Source organism: Morchella importuna (assembly GCF_003444635.1).
Source record: "Morchella importuna strain M04M26 chromosome Unknown Morimp01GS017, whole genome shotgun sequence".
Taxonomy (NCBI): Eukaryota; Fungi; Ascomycota; class Pezizomycetes; order Pezizales; family Morchellaceae; genus Morchella; species Morchella importuna.
Window position 1 is genome coordinate 394609 of NW_025763414.1, and position 22256 is coordinate 416864.

The window sequence follows — 22256 nt, forward strand, 5'->3', positions numbered from 1 at the left end:
ATATAATCCTGATGTACATAAGTATACATCTGCATAAAGTTTTCGGTTGTGATATTGTAGCCAATCAAATCACTTGACTCCATAGATCCAGACGCTCCCGCCACGCGATCGAGAGAGAAACCCGAGATCTCCTCTCGGCCTATAAATATATTCTTAAAACACTCCCTGGAATGTACCGTACTCTAGAGCTTCCGCGGAAGGTATGTACTAGGGTATAGCGAAAAGTGATCAGAATCTGATAAGAAAAATACACGTATTCACCGCAGCATTCACTTATTAGATTCTAATCACTTACCCTCAACACCCGGTACTCTACTCTAACTCATGCTACATATGCTGGTGGGATTTCAAGCTGGGCGGCAGGTTGCAGATTCGAATGATTACATGTAGCTAGTATTCTTATGTTACTTTATTAATAATAATATGGGGGTTCTATCTATATGTACCCCCACTCTATAGATAATGTACTAAGGCACTCCTCCAGTTAGACTTGAGTATTCTGGGTATTATGCCCCGCAGCTAGTAGATGGGTTCAACACTTAATTTACTCGTCATACCTAAGCAGAAAATTGGAAGGCTTCGTACCACTTTCCATAATCCATATCTCAGTCCTTCGCGCATAAATTAACTCTTTTTAATTCGCAGGACCGACTAGAACCACGTGTGCTAGAAAAGGTCGTCAGATAACAGTGGCAAATCAAAATGCTCTTCATTTTTTAGTTTATGACATGTTCCAGCCATCACCTTCTATGAGAGGGATAAAACTGCAACACCCAAGACAATAATTTGAAGCACAACTCCTATAGATATAGATTCTAACAATTTCATGAAGATCCCCAAAACCTAAACACACCGGATACCCACCCGGGCCAAAAATGGAAAGAGAAAAATGAGAAACACAAGTGATTTAAACATTTAAAGAAAAACCAAAATCAAGACCAGCTTGATCAAAGCAAAACGCCCTAAATTTTCCTCTATTCATCCTCGCACGTTTCTGATTCATCATCCTGATCCTCAAAAAGTCCATCTAGGGCATTAACAACTGCCTGTCCAACACCCCAATGCTCCATATCCGTGAAAAGACTCCTCATCCACCTAAGAAACCTCCACTCCAAGCTCTCTAACCCCTCTGACTCTTCATTTCTCAACTCCCAGCGCATAAGAAGCCCCAGGAGCTCGTGTCGAAAGTTCTCCACAGGTGGTAATGATCTCGGGGGCTCTTGATGGCCGCTCCCAAGGAGATCATCCCAATTGACATCGTCGACCATCAACATCCAAGTCTCGTTCGTTTGCGGTGGGTCATACGCCCAGTTATACATAGCCACATTTTCCATCATGTTGTACCCGACAGACCCGCTGCTTCCCTCCCCGATTCGTACAAGAACCTCCCATACCACCATCAGTGCTTTAAAAATCATCACGGTGACCACGGGAAACTCTGTACTTCTAGCACTATCTTGATATGCTCCTAAAAATCTTATAAGTCCGAGTAAATGTGGCAGTAAATCGGTCTCTTCCAAAACCCGGGTGAAGGATGTATGTGTTGAAGCGTTGGCTGTGACTGAATAGCATCGCTCCTTTGCTGCGTCCACGATGTTCGATAAAGCCGTGTCCATGTCCATCGGAACATCTTTCTGATAGATTGTCACACGATCCGGAAGGATGATCTGGATCAAAGCCAATTGCATCGATATGTAGAACGCTCTCTCGCAACCCTTGAGCCTCCTAGACGATTGTAGTTCCTTATCAGCGTCCGGACTCAACGCAAATGCACTAGGTGTTTCATGTGCCGTAATCCCATGCCCGGAATCGAAAACGAACATATTTGCAATTCCAGAAACCTGCCCAACGGTGTTTAGGGCATGCCGCAACCTTTGTAGCTCGACGCGGCTTTCTTCAGGAAAGATTTCAGGTAGTCTTCCATTCTCGTAATCGGCTTGGCTCAAATTGGCCGGTTCTTCAGCGCCGACATCAAAATCCTCTTCTGGTAACCTACTCGTAATATCAAGAATCTCCATCTGGATGGCTGCAGCCAATATTAATGCCGAGAAGTTACTTCCCAGACCCCCAGCCTGTAGAAGTTCGCTATGACCACGACCCTTGAGTAGGATACGGAGTGTCTTCCCAAATAGAGGTGGTGAAACATTTACGGAGCCGTGGAGTTGGCTTGTTTGCCACAGATGGTTCCAGGCCTGGCAAGTTGGTGCCTCAAAGAGTTGAGCATCACACGGCAATGGGAGGTTTCGAAGCTCCATTGAACGAAGAAGGCGAGGGGTATCAAAAAGGAGAGCCATGTAGCAATCAACTAGAAACAGCGTAAACGCAACCCTAATACCGTTTTAGTAAATATTTGCAGAGTCGAAAATATTATATGTAATTACCTCTTTCGGGACTCTCTGTAAACAAAAAGTTCCCATTGGTGCTGTACGGAGGATCCCGTAGGAATGGGTTTTTCAACCTCATAGAAATATCTATATTCCCTTGCGATCTAAAAATTAAGGTGTTAATCTAAGTCCGGAGGTATTGGTCATGTGATGCGAGTGATAAGTTATGAGTGCCTAGAAGTGTAACAATTTGATATACCTCAACACATCGGGCAAGTAGATTTCTTCCTTTCTTATGTTTTTCTTTCTCGCCCGAGAAAAGAGCATAGATCGAAAACAACAAGAGTCCTTGTAAGACACAGAGTCTTTCTTCACGTTCTTTACGCTCCGCGTGTTTCTTCAAAACCAGTTTGGCTGGATCTGTGGGCTCATCATCGCTGATTGTTTCACAGGGTTTAACCATTCCCTCAGGGATTGCATAACTGCTATCTCTTCGTACTTTCATCCTGTAGATCCCTTCTTCGCCTATCGAGTTCCGCTTTGGTCTTTCAAGGTCGACTTCGTCAGTGTCCCCAGGTCCTCTTTCAATCCATCTTTCCATAACCCTACGTGCCATACTAGTTAGTATAATCACACAAAAGAAACGTTCAACATTTTGGTAAATTTACTTAACCCCACTCTCCCAGAGTTGTGGACTTAATGTCTTGTTGGTAGGATCATATTGGCCTCCTAGAGCACAAACCGCTCTGAGGAAGCTTGCTAGGACTGAGCTAGGTTTGAAGGTCGCCTTATGAAGTAAAGGGAAATATGGATGAAAAGCCTTCGAAGAAAAGTAATAGTCCGAGTAATGGGATAGTAACTGCGGAGGTAAACTAAGAGATCCGGCAGGGGTATTTATTAGTAAGTGAACACTTAATCATGGCACGGATAAGTTACAATGGCAATTTATCTGGTATATAATAAGGCCTAAGTTCAGGTACTGATTTTGCGGGAAGCTATTTAGCCAGAATTTGTCAGCCTCATGATGGTTGGTAGTTATCTCTCGAACCCGAACCAATCAGGAAGTGGACAAGTAGACAAACGTCAGGAGCAGTTGGAAGAACGAGTTGAAAGCGAGCAATCATTTCCTCCATTTCTGTACTTGGTGAGCTGTTACGATCTTCATCTGGCTGTTCCATCTCAGGATGGTGCTTTTTTTGGTGCTTGACCAAGTTATCACTGAAAAGAAAGAAAGGGAAAACAATCAGCCTTTGCAAGAACAAAACGAAAAGGGGAAGGCAGCATCCAAGAAAGAATTTACCCTCGGGAAAAGGCCAGTTTACATCCTGGAAATGGACACCGTGTGATCTTCTTGATGGAATGCTCTACAGTGGGACGTTTCAGTACTATGCTATTTATATAATACATCCTATTCGAGACATACTATTCAACTTGTGGCGATTATTGTTGTACTACAATATGATATAAAATTTAGTACAGACCCACCAATAGATATCAAGGAAGAGTTGATCAACTTACTCTTGTGCTAGATCTCTCTTTGCACTCATCGCATTGATATGGTTTTGTGGCCTGCCACAACCTTTCATCCTCCTCTGTCCAATTTCCTCGAGCGGACTCCTCTAGAACATCTTTAAGTTGTATATCAATATAGCGTCTCAACTTGAGAGCTTGTGAGATTGCCTTGGTGCCAGGCTTAGCCACCGATGAAGCCGGAAAACTAAGTCCCGAAATGGAGTTTTTACGGTTGCTCTTTCGCGCCATGAGATTCTCGCCCGGAGAAACTTCACGGTATTTTGAATTGCTGATTCAACTTGGGATATCCGGATTATTCTGACTTGAGAGCTATTCCATCCGGTGCAAACAACTCCTTCTTTATACCTAGCAGGCTCCACATGATACAGTATGGGTTATTCCGGATTGTGTTCGAGATATCGATAACTAGCCCCTAGATATCTTAGATAACTCCTCTGGAGGATATGTAGCTTGAGGATAACAAGCTAGCTGGCAATTTCAGAAGTCGTGATAAGAGTCTCGATTCAATTGTGGCTTTGGTATGCATAAGTTCGGCTGTGAGGCCTAGGCGGGATTTGTCAGGTCCGTTTAACCTCGCGAGCGAGGCTCAACTGCGGGGATGAGCCGGGATGTGTCCTCCACTCAACGTGCAGTGAGGGTCTACGCCGGCCCAGCGACAGTTTCTGCGAGATAAGCCTTCGCCAACCAACCTAGTCGACGTCAGAGATCCTTTTGAAACTTGACGTGCTACGCTTTGCTGGCGCGTTTTGATCGATCGAAGTCGATAGATAAGAACCTTCACCGCGCGCCGCGCCGGGCTTGAATAAAGTCTTCAGATTCGGAGAAAACGTGTAAATCGAGGGAAGCAAGCAACAGGCAGGGGGGGTGAGGGATAGAGCACTTCTGAAGCCAGATCCCAGGGCTTAAGGTACCGTTCGAGAAAAGCTTTCCCTGGTAGTACATATTCAATAGCAGGCTGAGTCGGAGTGTGAATTAGGCTGGCACGCGACACCATTTATAGAAAGAAAGAAAAGAAAGAGATCATAAAAGTACTGAATCTCTTTAGATATTGATTGCATACATAGCAAGCAGTACTAGTATATCCCACGTCTTCCATTTAAGTAAGAAATTCGAATCTAAATTTCAAAAATATGAATAGCGACTTCAATCAGTTACAGCAGCAGCAGCAGCTGGGCTCTTCTAGTACGTCGGCTGAAATGCCGTCCGGTGCCCGGCCTGCTCTCCCGAAGCCTAAGAAGGCAGCAGGAAGAGAGCGCGGCAACTCGCTGCTGCAGCATTTCGTTAAGGCGGATATCTCGATTGAAGACCAGCTAAAATATCGCCGGCACTTGTAAGCAAAACTCTCCTGGCGATGTCTCATGCCTATGCTTGAACCTATGCACATCTTGATATCTTCACTTTCCTTTTTTTTCTTTTTCCATTCTGCTTCGAAATCTCAAGAAGCAGGTTTATATCGGAGTAGTCCCAACTCCCCCACTCCCCCCCCCCCCCACAACCCATGTTCAATGTCGAGATAACTCTACTATCCCCTTCACTGGAGAATACATTTGTGGGTTTCCTAGGTCTTGATCTCCTGACCTCATATCAAACTCTTATCCTGAGTCAATAAAGCTGATATATCCCTCAAAAGGCACACAGCCAGTCAGAATTTCGTTGGTTTCAACAAGGACAATCTACATATCATCGCGACATCTTTCGAACACTTGTGCTTGACCGAGTCAGAAAACAAGGTATTGATTGATATTCTCAATTCGAGGGTCTCCTCCTAATCGTGATCTGTCCTCAAGAGGGAATACAAGGCAAAGATCCGCGCAAAGTTGCGTGAATGGAATTACGAGGATTTCTCTGAGGACGAGGAAGCCGATGGTTTAGCTTATCAGTTACAGACAGCTCTGCAAAGGTGATAACTACCACTCGATCGCACATATGTCTAAGAACCAGGGAAGAGACATGCTTACACTAAAACCATATAGCTCTGAATCTATGCAAACAACTACTCTTATCACAGGCGAGAACCTCAGCTCCCTTCCGAGCTCTTCAGCGTCTGGAAGCCATGTTCACCGCGCCCCTTCTGAACGAAACCCAACTCCTCACAGCACTGGATCCACTGCTTCCAAAAACTCTTCAAAGTTAGGGAGATCATCCTCCTCGCGCCCACGGTTACCTTCCCCTCAACAATCCTTCCCATATGGATCCTCATCATCAGTTTCATCCCTCTTTGATCCTGTCCTTCTCGATAAGACCAATCTCAATGACCCAGCTGTACGGGCAGGCTGGGTTGAGGCAGTTTGGCATTATTTCAACAGCGGTGGTTGTCCTCCACCCCCATCAGTGAATATAGGTAGGGTTAGGAGCTCTAGCTTTGCTTCTATGCCCTCGCCAGCAAGCCCCACTACTCCCACGAATGACCGTTTCAGGTCTTTAGCAGTTTCAGACCATCGCCACCATCACCACCATAATAATCAACCACAGCCACAACAAGAACAACATATAGAGAGTGAATACGAGGTTATGGAAGGTGTAGAGACATATTATCAGCAAGGACCAAATCAGCAACATGATATCGGTAATCTAGGACAAATGGTTGATCTTGGAGCACTACCTACGGATCCAGAAGCTTTATCCTACGTTCAGCTGGAGCAGTGGCAGAAGATACAGGATCAGAACATCGGCAACCCCTAAAGAGACAATATTTCCTTAACCTTTTTTCTCTCTTCAAAGGAGATTGTCGTCGATTCGGCTATAATTTGGTCTTGTTTCCCATATTCACGTTTATTTAACTTAGTGAAGTATGCTTTCCTTTTTCGAATGGCGTCTCTTAGAATTTCGGTACATTTCCTTAAAAAAAATACCTTATTACCCTAGCTAGTTGATGATCAAAAATAAATGCTCCAAGTTGTAATCATAGATTGTTACTCCCGTCACCTATTATCACTCGTAGACCTGTTGGATAAGCCCACAACCGACATAATTAATGAGCCCGTGAAGCATGGCACTCATAAGCAGCCGGTGGAATTAAGAGCATAACTCACGGGTATTGATAGAGGTATTGCCGGTTACAAAAATAACTATGCACCCTCGCATAGCAACCAGACACGGTTCTCAATCCGTTTCATTCAGCCATGGACAAGAGTACTACATATAGTTCCCTAACTCTAGATTCATGGATATAGAATCGTCTTTTTCATATCTGTTGTGGTTGTCGAAATACACTTACTTTGGTGGTTGTTGGTTGTCGTTGGTGCGTAGTTATTTTTGTAACCCGACAATAGTTGCGCTATCGGAGGGGAAAGATTCTGCTCAATACTGAGATCGCTAAACTGGGCTAATCTCCCACCACGGGGTATGTAGACAAAAATCTGTACAAAGACAAAGAAACATGCCCAAATTTTGCTGTTTGTAACTAAACTAACACGAAGATCTCGATCGTTATGAAACGCCTAAACACACCCAAACATGGAAAGAACTGACAGAAACAGGAAGAAATCAGACAACTCCCTTTAAGCTTAATTTGAATTCCCTCCACCCATAGTATTCGTTGACACTAGGCCTAGGGACTAAGATACTTGGAATGGAACTCCATCCGGACATCAAACAATGAGCCGATATCCTGCTCGTTGCGCTTGATGCGGAATGTCTTGAAGGCGTTTCCATTCGGGAGCTTAGCCGGGGGGCGGCCATCTTCTCTACATAGAAGGGTTTCGAGCGCAGTTATTGAGAGAACGCCAGATACAATTTTATCGGGCTTCCCATCAACAGAAACCTGTAGTCTTCCAGGTGGATAGGAGAATGTGAGGGAGAAATCTTCAGGGTCGATTGCTATAAGCTATATTGATATTAGCAAGGATATTAATATATACTAACACGTAACACAAGAAATAAGAAGCATACCCTTGCGTCTTTCTCAACTAAAATCGAAGCAGTCTTTTTGCTCTTTTTGCTTGTACCTTCAGTGGCAGTCTGAAACGACCGACGCAAGCTAAAAACATCACCAACTCGCAAAGCAGAGTGTTTAGCGAGCGTTTCGAGCTTTACATTTGTTGTATCGCCTGCAACAGCGTTGTAGTCGACGCGCTGTTTTTGTCCCCAAAAGGCCTCAAACTTGTTTTCCTTAAATGCGTCAAACTCCGCGGACTGGGCCAATTTACGTGCTTCCTCGACGATCTTTTGTGTTTTCACAGTGTACTTCGCCTCAGAAATATCGTATTCGACTTGATTAATTCGAGAAATGAGTTGACTATTATTCCAGAAGCCATCGACAAGTTGGGCTTTTGGTGGAGTGGGGTCAGTGACATCTTCAGAAGCCTCGTATACTTTATCGCACTCAGGTAGATGCTTCATGAGGTAATCTTTATCTTCATCAGATATTTTATCCCAGGCAGCAGAGTTGAAAATTTGCTATCATGAAAATTAGCAATGTAACCTGAAGAACAGTAACATACATGAGAGGTGAAGGCATATATACACGTAGGTTGATAGCATAGATACTGTTAGGGTTCGTCATGAGAAACTCCTCTTCCCAATCACTATCGTCATCGATAATATCATTTAGGACAGTACTTTGGATCGTGGCTCTCTTGGCGATTGTCCTTTTGGGAACAGGCACTTCCGCTGCGCTCTCTCCTGAAAACCCTTGGGCATAAACCCACCCCATTAGTTCGGGAGCCAAACGACGTGAAAACCCTTCATAGATCATTTTACGACCACGGCTGCCACGGCCTCTGCGCGGTTCAAGGGATCGAGAGGAGTCTTCTTCTTCAGCGATTGACCCACCTCCGTTATTTACGTCATGCATAGAGTCACCAACATCATTTTGGAGAGTTTTCGAATCTAAATGATCATCGGCATCAACGGTCGCTTTACTGCCTTCATCGGCCTCAACCTTTACAGCTCCCGGATCTAGGTCCCGAGGCGTCAGCTTAACTTCACAAGCAAGAGCGCAATCGCAGCACCCACCTGCTTTCACTCTAGAAGAGCTGGCGATCTGTAGATTCTCCAAGTCTTCTTCATTTACGTCAAGGTCCTCTTGTTTGGTCGGGGACGCCTCATCATCCGACATGAGATCAACCACACGACGCTTTTCCCCAACACGAGCCCTAGACTTCCTTTTCGGCGGTGGAAGCATAGCAAGAGGCTCATCATCGGCAGGAGGCCTACCGCGAGTTCTTCGTGTACCAGCCATTGTAGCAGGAGTTGATGTGGACTGGAGATTAATTCAAGGTTTGCCGAAATTAGAGTCAACTAGAGGTTGCCCTGGGGAAACGCGCCAGCACGCGTGTGGTGTTGTTAGCCGCATTTAGATTTACAGGGATAGCCACACTCTATCTCTATTGTGGCAGTGCACTCTATAACGAGGCTCTGTGTTGTGTGGGAAAGCCGCAAGGACGGGACAAAGATAAGCACCTCAAGAGTCTACACATCTACAATCAATATGTCACTATCAAAAATGAGATTATTCGGCGGCTACAGCGGTAGTAACTGATATCCTGACCCGTTGGCTTCAAAAAGAAAATAGGGTACATTTAAATACCTACATAATAAAAATGTAGGTACATACATGTACCTACTGTTACATGTCAATACAGTTCAGTGTCAGGTTTGCAAAGCTGCTGCGCATGCGACTGCTGTAAACAACTGCTTTGTGAGCTCGATGTTTTGTTTTGGGAGTTCCTAGAAAGATCGGGGCGGCAAATATATTGTCTCAGCTCGACTGTTAGCCATTTTTGTTCTGGGGCGATAGGCCTTGCATATATCACTTTTCGTTTCGTTTCGTTTCAATCATACTCTTTTCCCGTTTGGTGAGTTCTGCAAGGGGAATTGAATACCCGGCGAGGATAGAGATGGGTGGTGTCTTCTGGTTCGGGCTTATACATGTAATGTAAATCTCGACCCCGCGTTGATCAATTTACCGGTACAAGATCATGACGCGTTTAGACATGAAGTAATTAACATCTAGTTGGTTCTGGGGAGGTATGGGGATATTCTACCGGGGCATCATACATGTAGACATGGGGGGTATGTAGGTGTGGTATGCTTCTAAATGGGTATTCGTTTCGTGTACCACACGGATCCCAATTTAAAAAAAATTTCATCGATTTTCCGGCGGTTTTTCGATTGCGAGATGAATTTCATCTTCCCTTGGGTGCAATTAGTTGGGCCATGGAACTTGCACTTGCGGCTGCTTCATGTATCGATACGCCAACGTCGGATTATTTGGTAAGATTTTCGTCGCAGGAACCAGGTTAATACCTCCCGGCGCGAGTTTTTCGGATTATTTCGTAAGATTTTCCACTACAACACCAGGTTAACGAAGCCCCATCGGCAATGACAGCTCCCTGTACTAGTACATACCCATCCTAGTGCAACGCTGCTGAGACCTCTTCTCATCATGGTAATATAAGACGGCGGTGATATGATTTATTATTTAGCCTGTGGTCTGAAATAAAAGTCTCCATCGGAACCGCATATATCTTGTTGGATTCTTGTCAGTTTGTGTGAGTACCACCGGTAAACATTCTCTAAACGGCCGATACCACGATCGCTAAGTTGCTGATGTGCATAAACACTGCATCCAAGACATCCACACTGCTGAAAAATGAGATTAAAAATAAAATAAAAAGTGATAATTCATGCAGCGCAGTAATGATCTCCAGAGCCTAAGGCCAACTTTACAACGCCAAAATAAAGACGTGCTCAGCTATTCACGTCGTACCTGACTACTTTACATGTAATGCTCAAGGGCTCCTCCGTAAATTATCGAACAGGAACAGGGCTTCTACTTCTTCTCCTCCTTTTCTCACCCCCCTCCCTGTCATCCCGAGCCCTATCACGCTCCCCGCGTTCCCTGTCATTACCCCTGTCACCCCGCCTTTCTCTATCCCTTCTACCGTCCTTCTCGTTTCCCCTGTCGTCATGATCCTGCCGGTCTCTGCGTCGACTTACCGAACGTCTTCGCTCACGGTCCCGTCTGTGCCTGTGCCTTTCTCTTTCTCTTTTCCTATTCGGGCTCCGGGACCTACTCCTATGTCGTCGTGATCGATGACCATCGCGGTCTCGATCTTTTCTCTCTCCCCTATCCCCTCTACCACCTCCCTCACGTTTCTCATCTGCCGGTCTATACGACCCCTCTAATTTCCCCTCATCTTCCTTTTTATCTGGTGCAGCTTCTCGTTTTCCGCCTCTTCCAAAGCCCACACCTTGTGCTTCTCCCTTTGCCTCTTCGCTGTCTGGTTGGCCACCAGCACCAGCTTCCTTGATTGCACGCTTGATATCATCTTGGTTGACGGCATCTGTGTGCCGCCGTACAACCTTGAATCCAAGGGCTTCAGAAAGGGCATCGTTCTCGGCTTCTTTGATACGACGAATCTCTTCGAGGCGTTGTTGTTCGGCCGTGAGGGTGCTATCGGAGTCGGCTTTGGCGTACCAAGTCAAATCTCTGCCTTTCTGCCAACGGCCGACAGCTGTGGGGGTCAGTTAATAATCAGACTCGTGGTACTCTAATAATGGAGAGGCTGGGGGATCTGCCGGAGAACAAGAAAGTGGGGAGGAAGCTAGAAGTTCTAGACATACGAGCCATTAAAGAGTGCCCGAGATAGTTCTCGCGGTCCTTATCCTCTTTCACATCCTCCCATTTGAACTCAGCGCGCCCACCGCGGGAGCTATCGCCTTTACGGAGTCCAGACAGAAGATCCATTTTGCGTGGGGTTCCTTTACAACTATTCTAACGTTCGTTTGCAGGGCTTCGTGGAATTGGAGATCGTGCGTAGATGTCGTGTCACTGATAGTCGATTCGTGTCAGTCAATTTGCCGTGTACTAGTATACGCAGGGCTGGGCTGTTCGTGTCAAGCGTGATGTGTGATGTATCAACAGCGAAAGAAAAAAAAAATCACGAAGAACAGAATAGATACAGATCTGTCGCGTATCAGAGCAAAGCAGACACGAGAACGTAAAGGCAAAAAAAGGCGCCAATGCAGTCAATAACAAGCTAGGTAGAGCGCGCCGACGGCCAAAGTGCGAGAGGTGAAGTTGATTCAATACCCTGTAAACCTAACCTTTAGCTCCTTGGTATCCACAGAGCCGCAACAGAAAAGGTTGGTTCCGATTGCAAACTCAAGTCCATGCCGGCTGAAGGCCGACTCCTACTCGCTCGTTCGTTCGTCAAGCCAACCTCCAACCTACCTTCCCTGCAAGCCATACTTGGAGCGCTTGCCTCCCCGGGCTTTTCTTCCCCTCCAGCCAAAGCAAGAAGAGTAAGCCAAAGTACGTATGTACAGGCATACATGAGTCGACGTTAACCTCTCAGGACTTATGATGTGCTTCTCTTCCTTGGTGCTGGCGGCTGCAGTTCAACGAAGGGAAGAGTAATGTATTTCGTCTGATCTCGCTCCTCCTTTTGTGATCTCAGACAGGAATGAACAATGAGGAAAGAAAAAAAAGAATTTTTAACAAAGTAACTGCTTTCTTTTTCGCCACCTATGGCCTCCCTCTGATCGCCCGTTTCTACCTACCTGGCTGGCAGTACTGGCCGGGTACTCAAAAGAATTTAAATTTTTATTTTTTACCCTTACCTTGTCAGAATGAAGTGAAAATAGCAATTGGGAATATCAGAAATCTGAAAAATTTTCCTTTCGGCCCCTCCATCCATGGCCACCGACCCCATGCAATTAATATAAGCGACAAGAAATCAGAACATGGTATCCACATGCGATCCATCGGTGGGAGGAAATTATCGAACAGCTACGAAGAAAACAAATAAACTTTTCAGCTCGGTGGATCACGAAGCAAGTGGAGCTCTGTGAAAAAAAAATATAATCAATGTATGAGCTCACCGCCGCTCAGTGGATGAGCCCACCTTGTGACCACACCAACCATGTTACCCATGTGTTTACCGGCGGCGACGCATCTTATGCAGGACGCGGGACTTGCTTGACTTGGGGCGACGAGTGCTAGTTGCCGGGTGCATTTGTACAGGGTGAGCTTTTCAAGTTTTTTTTTCATTCCTTTTTTCCCTTGCCCTATCTACCTCCTTTCCCCATCGCTTTTCTGTCATGAATTGACCTACATTGAATTGAGCATCCCTGCGTTCTGCGGTTGTGCACCTGCGGCCTACCGTACCCCAGCTTTTGCCAGCTTGAGGGTTCTACAGAAAGGCGACTATCGTCACATTCTGGGATGGTTGATACACCTAGACGAGTTTATGTTGCTGGAAAGGGCCAACAGTGTAATACCCTACCTACCGTAGGTGCATATTCGTCATTTCGTGGCCAACCCTGGGGGGGAATTTAAAAAGAAAAGAATAGGGAAAAACGAATTCTCAAATCGAAACAAGATGAAAAAAATGAAAATATAATATCACAACCTTAGCTCCAATACGAGAGTCGCGTTGATACACTGGGGGGGGGGGGGGGGGTTGAACACTGTACTGCCCGATTCCAGACAGCTAGCAATGGAGGAGGAGGAGGAGGAGGAGGAGGAGTAGGAGGAGGGGGGTACGTTAGACGAAGGAGGCTTGTTGATGTCATTATTTTTTCGAGCATCGTCAAATGAGTATGCTGGAATGGAGGAGAAGCATCTGTCCTCGAGACCCTCCTCTCTCCACACCCGGACTCAAAGCTCTGGACCTTCTCTTTGCTTGGCGCATCACAGACACAAGATCAGCATACAGCTACGATTCCTGGCTGCCTCTCCGCAAAGATTCGTGGAACAGGCAGGGCTGGAAACAGGCGATGTCAGTAGACAGCACGGAGCCAAGTAGTGTACCGGTACTCGAGGCGAACTGTGGTTGAGCTCTGTTGCCCAGGCTAGTGTTATTCCAACTGCTCCCCTGTAGACAACGGCCTGACTACTAGTGATAGTCCCCCACCTGCAGCATGGGTGCAAGAAACCCAGAGCAAAAGCAGAAAGCAAAGCGAGGAATGGGGGAACCCCTCACTAGTCTCAGATGGTTATGAGATCCCGTGCTAATGCCGGAAAGCGTCGGCCTTCCGCAGCAAGCTTTTTTTCTTTTACTGGCTTGCTAGCATGCGTGCGCGCTTGCTTGGTGGAGTGCACGGAGAGGAAGAATGAGAAAGGTGGATGTACCTATCTATTCGCCTCCGACATTCTCGTGGCTACTCCTCCCCAGGGACATATATTTCAAGCCTGGGGGCCTTCTTCCTCTGGCTTTTTTTCCTCTCGTGTTGATTTGCTCTTCGACAGCTATCCTCTGCTATATTCTGCTTTTTTGTTTGTTTGCTTTGTCCTGCATTGCTTTCTTCATTGCTTGTTCGTTTTTTTTCCTTCAGGCCCTTTGGCAGTCGATTGGGGATCGTGAGATTCTTATTACGAATTGTTGTTTCTCCTTCGTGGTAGAAACAATCCGAGACGCAATATATCATGACTTCTCCTGCTGGTGGTAGAAGAGACAACTTCGAAGGCTATGCTTCAGACAGCCCAGGACCTACTCCAAGCCCTACGTACAGAGCTTCCTATTTCCAGGACGTAAGGAAGCAATCTGACGACCCGAGCATTTCTCCTTCTTCAAGTTCTCCGAATGTCACCATTCCCGCTTTACGCCCACGACGGTAAGCAATCTCCCAGTTTTTCCGAGTTTTCCCTATCAACTTTATTTCCCTACTATCTTATTATCCCTCTTTCTTTTCCCTATTCGTTACTCCCCCCACTTTTGTTTTCGCTTTGGAGCGCAATTCCGAATGATGAGGAGTTCTTTTCTTTCTTTTCTTCCTCCCGGAATCAAAAACAAAGTCTCCGGTTGAGTTGCGGATGTGTTCGTTATCATCCTATCATAGCTTGTTCTGGGCGAATCTACATCGTGACCACTTTGATGATGTCAACCAACCAAGACAAACTTATCGACCTACCAACAAGAGTAAGAAATTAAAAGAAGCTAACGATGCGCCACCGGGCCACAACAGATCTTCCCTTTCACTAGGCCTGGACGCAATCCGCTACGCCGGCGGTGTAAATTCGCTAGATAATTTCGCCCGCTCTTGGACCCGTGCCGCCGGCTACTTTGAGATCGCACCGTCTCGCCAACCAGTGGTCGCTGTACCTGGCTCAAGCCGAGACGAAGAATCCCCGGAAGACAGCTCTGCCATTGACGATGATTACGACGAGTACCATTCTGATGCGACAACTACACGCGGACGCGGGCGCATTGATGGCGCAGCGAGTAGTTTTGGCTCCTACGGGAGCTTTACAAGCCCATTGAGTCGGTATGGGACAATGGACTCGTTACCGCAGACGGGGCTACCGATAGGACGTCTAGGCGGTGCCGTCAGGCATGTGCCAGAAGTGCAGGATTTGCCGGCGAGTAACATTGGAGTTGTTCCGGCGGATAAAGAGAGGGAACCCTTGTTGGTGAAGGCAGTAGTGACGGAAGAAGGGAAGGTAGAGCATGTTATCGTGGGGCAGAGCACACTCCCGCAGACGGTATTTAACAGTGTCAACGTGCTTATTGGGATTGGGCTATTGAGTTTGCCGCTGGGATTGCGCTATAGTGGATGGTATGTTGCAAGGTGTCCCGAGATCAATCAATTGGCCCATAGCTAACAAACCTGCGCACGCAGGCTGATTGGAATAATCTTCATTCTCTTCTCTGCCGGCGTAACAAAGTATACCGCTAAGCTTCTTGCACGCTGCCTCGACAAATCGACCAACCCCCATCTTGTCACATACTCCGACATTGCCTACATCGCGTTCGGTCACAAGTCGCGAGTATGTGTATCGGTCTTGTTCTCGCTTGAGCTTATGGCGGCCTGCGTTGCGCTTGTCGTCCTGTTCGCGGATTCACTCCATGGGTTGTTCCCGCAGATTGACAAGTTGCAATGGAAGATCATTGCAGGGGTTGTCTTGACGCCGTTGAGCTTTCTACCTCTTCGAGTGTTGAGCTTTAGCTCCATCCTAGGGATTGTTAGCACGTTCAGTAGTAAGTAGTCCCCGTCCCCGTCCCCGTCCCCGTCCCCGTCCCCGTCCTCCTTTGCCGAGGCATGGCTTGGCAAAAACGATTGGGTGCTAATGCGATCATTACCCATTGTCAGTTGCGATGATTGTCTTTATGGACGGTTGGATCAAGCCAGAGGCACCGGGATCATTGCGCGACCCTATGCCGACATACCTCTTCCCTCAATCATGGTGGACTGTGCCGCTGTCGTTTGGACTGCTCATGTCGCCCTGGGGAGGTCACTCTGTGTTTCCGAACATCTACAAGGACATGCGACATCCCAAGAAGTACAATAAGGCCGTCGACATCACGTACGGGTTTACTGTAAGCTCTCTCCCTTACCATATCTATCTGCGCGACTTCTAATAAGATATCTACAATCTAGTTCTTCCTTGACATGGCCCTCGCGATCACCGGAATCCTCATGTTCGGCGATGGCGCAGCGGACGAAATCACCTATAATATCCTCGCACTCGACGGTTACCCCAAGGGACTGAGCGTGGCCATGGTAGTCTTCATCGCCATGATCCCACTCACGAAAACACCACTGAACTCTCGCCCGATCATCACGACGATTGAGATCATGCTCGGTGTTGATCCCCGTGCCCTGCCTGAAGGCCAGAGGATGACCCCGTTCAACGAGGGCATCATGAAGATTGTCATCAGAAGTACTTACCCCCCCCCCCCCCGGGCCATACTCTTACCTCCGTGACTTCTGTTTGCTAACAGGGGGAATAGTTATGGTCAATATTGTATTTGTCATTGTCGCGATACAGTTCCCGTCGTTCGACAGGATCATGGCGTTCTTGGGGAGCTTCCTATGCTTCACCATCTGCGTCATTCTGCCGCTCCTCTTCTACCTCAAGATCTGCGCTGCCGAGATCTCGCGCAAGGAGAGGATCTCGTGCTGGGTGTTGCTGGTCGTGAGTACTATATTTGCGGCCATTGGAACCGTCGCGGCGTTTGTGCCGAAGGAGAGCCTCGGGCTGGGTGTTTCTGTATGAGGAGAGAGAGAGAAAGAGAGAGACACGGCCATAGCCACAGCAACAGCTAGGTGGATGGATGGATGGATGGGTAAGTATTTGTACGACGTTACAAGAAAAAAGCGGCATAAAAAAGGTTAAAACGGAGCTTTAGAAAAAAACAGGGACAGTTTTATGGAATTGGCGAATGGGTTGCATCTTGATTTTTTTCTCCATTTATTGCTCCTCTCTTACTATCGTTTCCCTTCCTTTTATTTCTCCCTTTTGTTTTTATTTTGGGTTTTTTCTTTTTCTTATATCATTCAAAAGTTTTTGGCTTTTTTTATTATCCCTTCCCTTTGTCTGGGTAACAGTGGGCTGCTGATTTTTATTTTCCTATTTTTCCTATTTTCCATTTTCATTTTGGCCCCGGGGGGGGGGGGGGTGCTCAAAACTGGATATGATATTGGTGGTGGCCCGCAGCGAGCGGAATCGACGCCAACCACCACGTTTACAAAAAATAATTCAGTATGAAAGAAATATTGTGGGGTTTCTTCTCGTGAAGCTAGCTGGAGTCGATGAAGAAAAACTGCGTTGTAAAGGTAGCGGGATTTTTTTTTAAAAAAAAAATAACAAGGCAGGGGGTGCTAATGATGTCTTGACTTTTTTGTTGTATATTACATATTTATAAATGGGGGGGTTCTTCACAAAGTACATAGATTGGTGAACTCCTCTTCCAGGTCTGGCTTTCTATCTGTCTAAGTTGGTAGAGTAGATACAACGTGCGTGCGCTGAGCTATATGTAGCTTTGTAGTAGTACCTATATACATACAGCTGTTGAGCTGTTGAGCTGTAGTTGTTCAGCGCCACGACCTTGCTCTGCTTAGCAATCCCACGCGCAGCCTCGGCTGTTGCCATGATGAGTGTTCTACTAGCACGTTCACGTTGCCTGCATGGAACTTGCCGAAGTCCGGGGTAACCGTTCAGCAGCCGAGGGAAGGGAAGGCCGCCGAGTAGAGTAGAGTAGTTAGCCCCTCCCAGCCCTCTTCTTCGCCCACAGCACAGCACAGCACAGCGCATGAGACAAGACATTTGGTGGTTGGTGGTGCTGCTGATTAACGGCAGCGCCCGTTGGGATATAAAATGTAGAGGAGTCCCCCCATAATTGGACACCGTTAACTGTCCAATCTCTGTTCTGTACCCTATCATCATCATCATCATCATCATCAATCAGTCAACTTTTGTACCTTCCCCACACAAACCCTTCTTCTGTGAGAAACTTGAGAAGCTTGGATAGCTACATAGCTGTATATCGTGTCTTCATATATTCGCAATGGCTCAGGAAAGACTTAGCAACATCCTTAACCACATCAGAACCCCGACGGGGTTGGCGGCTATGTAAGTTTGGCCAATATGTTTGCTGTAGAATTAAGGTCTAGAGGAAGGGATCTCGAGATGCTGATTGTGATATAGCATGTCGAAAAACCCGGATGATATCGTGATCACATACTGTGCCCGCACGCCGCTCACAAAGGCGTTCAAGGGCAGGCTCAAAGACACCCAGCTGGATTACCTCCTTCTGCAGCTCTTCAAGGTACCCCCCCCCCCCCATCCCACCACCACCACGGTTTCCAAACCCACATAACTAACATACCCCCCAGCACACCATCTCGGGCTCCAACATCAACCCCGCCCTCGTCGAAGACATCTGCTGCGGCAACGTCAACGACGGCTTCGCACCCTACAAGGTCCGCGCCGCCGCCCTCGCCGCTGGCTTCCCCAACACCGCCGCCGTCTCCACCGCCAACCGCTTCTGCTCCTCGGGGCTCCTCGCCGTGCAGAACATCGCAAACCAGATCACCTGCGGCTCCATCGACATCGGCCTCGCCGTGGGAATCGAGCAGATGTCGCTGTCGCCCAAGGCCGTGCCCGACTTCAACGAGACCGTCATGGCCGCCTCGCAGGAGGCCACGGACTGCCAGCAGCCCATGGGACAGACGTCGGAGAATGTAGGAAAGGATTTCGGCATCACGCGCGAGGCGCAGGACCGGTATGCGGCGGAGTCGTATCGGCGTGCGGAGCACGCGCAGAAGGCGGGATGGTTCGATGAGGAGATTGTGCCCATTGCGACGAAGGTGGTGGATCCGAAGACGGGGGTGGCGGTCGAGGTGACGGTGAATAAGGATGATGGCATCCGCTACGGGACGACGTTTGAGTCGTTGTCGAAGATCAGGCCGGCGTTTACGCAGTGGGGGGACCGCTCGACGGGGGGGAACTCGTCGCAGGTGACGGATGGGGCGGCGTCGGTGCTGTTGATGAAGCGGTCGACGGCGGAGAGGCTGGGGCAGACAGTCATGGCGAAGTTTTGTGGGGCCACGGTGGCGGGGGTGGCGCCGAGGATTATGGGCATTGGGCCGACTGTGGCGATCCCGAAGTTGTTGGCCAAGTTCAGGCTCACGAAGGACGAGATTGATGTCATTGAGATCAATGAGGCGTTTGCGAGTATGGCCGTGTACTGTCTCAGGGAGCTGGGCCTCGACCACCAGAAGGTCAATCCGAGAGGCGGTGCGATTGCCTTAGGGCATCCGCTGGGTGCGACGGGGGCGAGGCAGATTGTGACGGGGCTGGCAGAGGCGAGGAGACAGAAGAAGAAGATCTTGCTTACGAGCAGTATGTTCCACCCTCCCTTTTCCCTCCATTCCCTTCTTTAGCCGTGGTGGTATTGTAGTTCGTATACTGACTGATTGACTGTGAATAGTGTGCATCGGAACTGGTGCCGGCATGGCTGGTCTGTTTGTGAATGAACAGGTCTAGACGAGTTTTCTTTTTCTCTCTTTCTTTCTTTTTGAGCGGGGTGTAGGTAGGTAGATCGATGGTGGTGTGTGGTGGTGGTGGTGTGTACTGATATATGATACTTGTATTTCCTTTTCTTTATTTACTTTTTTTTCTGCTTTATGCGCTTCTTGTAAAGGCACGGTTGGACAGCATGCATACCGCATACCATACATACATACATCATGATCTTACTTAGCTTCGGGACACTATTGAAATCGAAAAAATAAAAGGCTCATTCTCTGTTGGATTACATGTATATTCGGATAGTGTGTTCTTCTTCTCCGCTGTCTGTGTTTCTGCCAACAATTAAGGTAAATAGCTCAGCGATCTGCTACCTAAGCTATGGACGTAGTTAGAGTACAAGTACGTACCCATCAAGGTTGATATGACCCAATACTCAAACTACCCCCAGAACAGAAAGTACACCCGGATCCAGTCCGTTCCATTATTAGAATTTAGAACCAGACACTTGTAACGTTATCACGAATTAAGCATTTGCTTTGTGAAACATCCGATCCCCATCAGGGTCTGCGTCCGCTGGGTGGGTGCGTGCGTGCTTACGTGCGGGGTGGGGCAGAGCCGATATCATGCTGCGTAATGGTGCCACTGCGCGGGGGATGTAACGGAGCTGCGCGTTCTGGGAAACTAAATAGGTTGTGGTTTCCTGCGTCGCTGGATCGATGGTAGGACAGCCGCGCTCCTGCGGATATAGACGGGATCGAGGAATATATAGCGCCGCGGGATATATAGCGGTGCTGTGGCGTGTTGTTCTGGTCGCCGTGAACATGGGTGTTGGGTTTTGGTTGTATTTAATAGTGTATATAGCTCTTTCTGATTCATTTGTGGGTGGTGGGTGGGGCGAGTGATAGGTTGTGATCGGTGTGTGTTGTGGTGGTTTGCGTCTGTGGAGGGGTTTGTGGGAGGGTGTGGATATGCCGGAGGGTGTATGGAGGCATGGCATGGAAGTGGATAGGTGTGGTGTTCTTGAGTCTGTAAAGAGAGGTTGTGATCGGTTGATCTGCACTTGATTTCTTAACATCCAGGTGGTAAAGTGCTACATATTTGGCAACTCGTGATAACGGAATCTATCAGTAGTATACTATAGGTTTCTGTATAGCGAAGATAGAAGACTTGACTGATTGATAAGAGAGGTAGGCCCTTTTGTCATATACACGGCTCATACATGTATGTACACATACATGTATCTACGACTGCTACCTAAAGTCACTCGTCACTTGTGGCTTGAGATACCCGGTTTCTTGTATGGGCTTAAGGCTTTTCGGGATATGTGGCATTGTTTGAATTCTTTTTGCGAAGGATACAGATTTATTAGTCGTGTTGTACGAGGCAGTAGGTGTAAATATGTGGTGGTCTTAGTGAGTATAGTGTCCACAGTCTAGCAGTCTAGCTAGCCTACATGTAACTGGGCATGTCAGTTTTATATGTATAAGTACAATTAGATACATGTAGGCCTGCATCCTCCTTCGTAATAGAACAATCCATCCTACTAGTAGATTGCCTATCATCATTGAGTCTTCCTACACTATGGTGCTGGAAATTGGAATTGGTTAACGCCACTGGCTCAGAACCTAGCTACGTCTTATCGAATCCCTACAGTATCTAGGTACCTAAGTTCTAACTGCTCTAGCTAGCTCTACGTACGCCCAGCAGCCTCCCTCTCCCTCACGAGCCTCTCCAGCGCCATCCTCGTCCCATTCACAATCTCCACATGCTCGACCTTATGTATCCTCTCCTCCAACTCGGCCAACCCCTCCCCCTCCACCATCTCCACCTCCCTCACCACGATCGGCTCTCCCCGATCCACCTCGCCAATCACCCAGTGCACCATGATGCCCGTGCCCCCAATCTCACCCTTCTGGAAAGCCTCATACGCCCTTTCTATTGCCCCCGCCCCATCAAACTGCCCCGGTAGCGCGGGGTGCAGGTTGATAATGCCCACCCCCGCCTCCACCAGCGGCTGCAGCGCCGCGTCAGAGAAAATGTGCATCCACCCCGCACACACCACCATGTCAGGCTTCTGCTCCAGTATCAGCCGCGCGAGCTCGGCGTCGTAGGCCCGCCGCGCAGCGGCGATGTCGCCGGCGTGCTGCTTCTTGTAGGGAACCAGGTTGTGGTAGGTGGTGGGGATGTTGGCGTTGGCGGCGCGGGTGAGCCCGAAGGCGGCCTTTTTGTTGGAGATGACGTGGATGATGCGGGCGGGGAGGGTGGGCGGGGTGGAGGTGGTGGCGGAGATGAGGGCTTGTAGGTTGGACCCATTACCGGAGATTAGGACGAGGAGGCAGGGGGTGGCGGCGGGGGTGCTGGTGGCCATGTCGGGTGGGTGGCTGCACGGTAAGGTGGGTCAATGATTGTTGTGTCGGTTATTGGGCGTAAGGTCAATGATGGGTTTGAGAAAAATGGGCCCCCCCCGCAGTTGGGGCTGCCCTAACCCTAGGTGGAGAGATGTCAAGAGCCGCAAAGGATGCCAAGAAGATGGGGTTGTGATCATTGACAGCCTCATCCACTGCGGATCATCACCGGCGCAGTCAACTGATCAGAGCATGAGTACAGCATCACTTGTGAATCTGATTCGCAATTTATCCCTCTTTTCATATGCACAACTAACTTACTTGACACAATTTAAATCAAGTGGAAACGTT

General features: G+C 47.9%; 7 protein-coding genes across 7 annotated transcripts; 3 read left to right on the top strand and 4 right to left on the bottom strand.

Annotated features, from left to right (window-relative positions):
- Positions 1-974: 974 nt before the first annotated feature.
- LAJ45_06002 (uncharacterized protein) lies at positions 975-4085 on the bottom strand (the record flags this gene model as incomplete). The annotated part of the gene is made up of 10 exons (XM_046115570.1): positions 975-1725; positions 1822-2328; positions 2382-2488; positions 2584-2929; positions 2993-3196; positions 3261-3319; positions 3407-3542; positions 3625-3688; positions 3748-3775; positions 3843-4085. 10 exons carry the CDS (start codon positions 4083-4085, stop codon positions 975-977), a joined length of 2445 nt encoding a protein of 814 aa, XP_045971154.1.
- A 370-nt stretch (positions 4086-4455) lies between these two features.
- Positions 4456-6539, top strand: LAJ45_06003 (uncharacterized protein; the record flags this gene model as incomplete). Its single annotated transcript, XM_046115571.1, has 8 exons — positions 4456-4488; positions 4757-4764; positions 4834-4885; positions 4929-4933; positions 4996-5187; positions 5488-5587; positions 5645-5757; positions 5831-6539. The coding sequence occupies 8 exons, from the start codon at positions 4456-4458 to the stop codon at positions 6537-6539; spliced, it is 1212 nt and encodes a 403-aa protein (XP_045971155.1).
- Positions 6540-7407: 868 nt separating this feature from the next.
- Positions 7408-9039, bottom strand: LAJ45_06004 (uncharacterized protein; the record flags this gene model as incomplete). The annotated part of the gene is made up of 5 exons (XM_046115572.1): positions 7408-7683; positions 7749-8255; positions 8323-8480; positions 8631-8756; positions 8814-9039. The coding sequence occupies 5 exons, from the start codon at positions 9037-9039 to the stop codon at positions 7408-7410; spliced, it is 1293 nt and encodes a 430-aa protein (XP_045971156.1).
- A 1571-nt stretch (positions 9040-10610) lies between these two features.
- On the bottom strand, positions 10611-11550 carry LAJ45_06005 (uncharacterized protein; the record flags this gene model as incomplete). Its single annotated transcript, XM_046115573.1, has 2 exons — positions 10611-11317; positions 11427-11550. The coding sequence occupies 2 exons, from the start codon at positions 11548-11550 to the stop codon at positions 10611-10613; spliced, it is 831 nt and encodes a 276-aa protein (XP_045971157.1).
- Positions 11551-14232: 2682 nt separating this feature from the next.
- On the top strand, positions 14233-16985 carry LAJ45_06006 (uncharacterized protein; the record flags this gene model as incomplete). The annotated part of the gene is made up of 8 exons (XM_046115574.1): positions 14233-14420; positions 14772-15362; positions 15426-15784; positions 15897-16123; positions 16185-16467; positions 16538-16797; positions 16854-16873; positions 16937-16985. 8 exons carry the CDS (start codon positions 14233-14235, stop codon positions 16983-16985), a joined length of 1977 nt encoding a protein of 658 aa, XP_045971158.1.
- A 1109-nt stretch (positions 16986-18094) lies between these two features.
- Positions 18095-19575, top strand: LAJ45_06007 (uncharacterized protein; the record flags this gene model as incomplete). The annotated part of the gene is made up of 4 exons (XM_046115575.1): positions 18095-18159; positions 18235-18355; positions 18423-19431; positions 19520-19575. The coding sequence occupies 4 exons, from the start codon at positions 18095-18097 to the stop codon at positions 19573-19575; spliced, it is 1251 nt and encodes a 416-aa protein (XP_045971159.1).
- A 1675-nt stretch (positions 19576-21250) lies between these two features.
- On the bottom strand, positions 21251-21928 carry LAJ45_06008 (uncharacterized protein; the record flags this gene model as incomplete). Its single annotated transcript, XM_046115576.1, has 1 exon — positions 21251-21928. The coding sequence occupies one exon, from the start codon at positions 21926-21928 to the stop codon at positions 21251-21253; it is 678 nt and encodes a 225-aa protein (XP_045971160.1).
- Between the last annotated feature and the right edge of the window lie 328 nt (positions 21929-22256).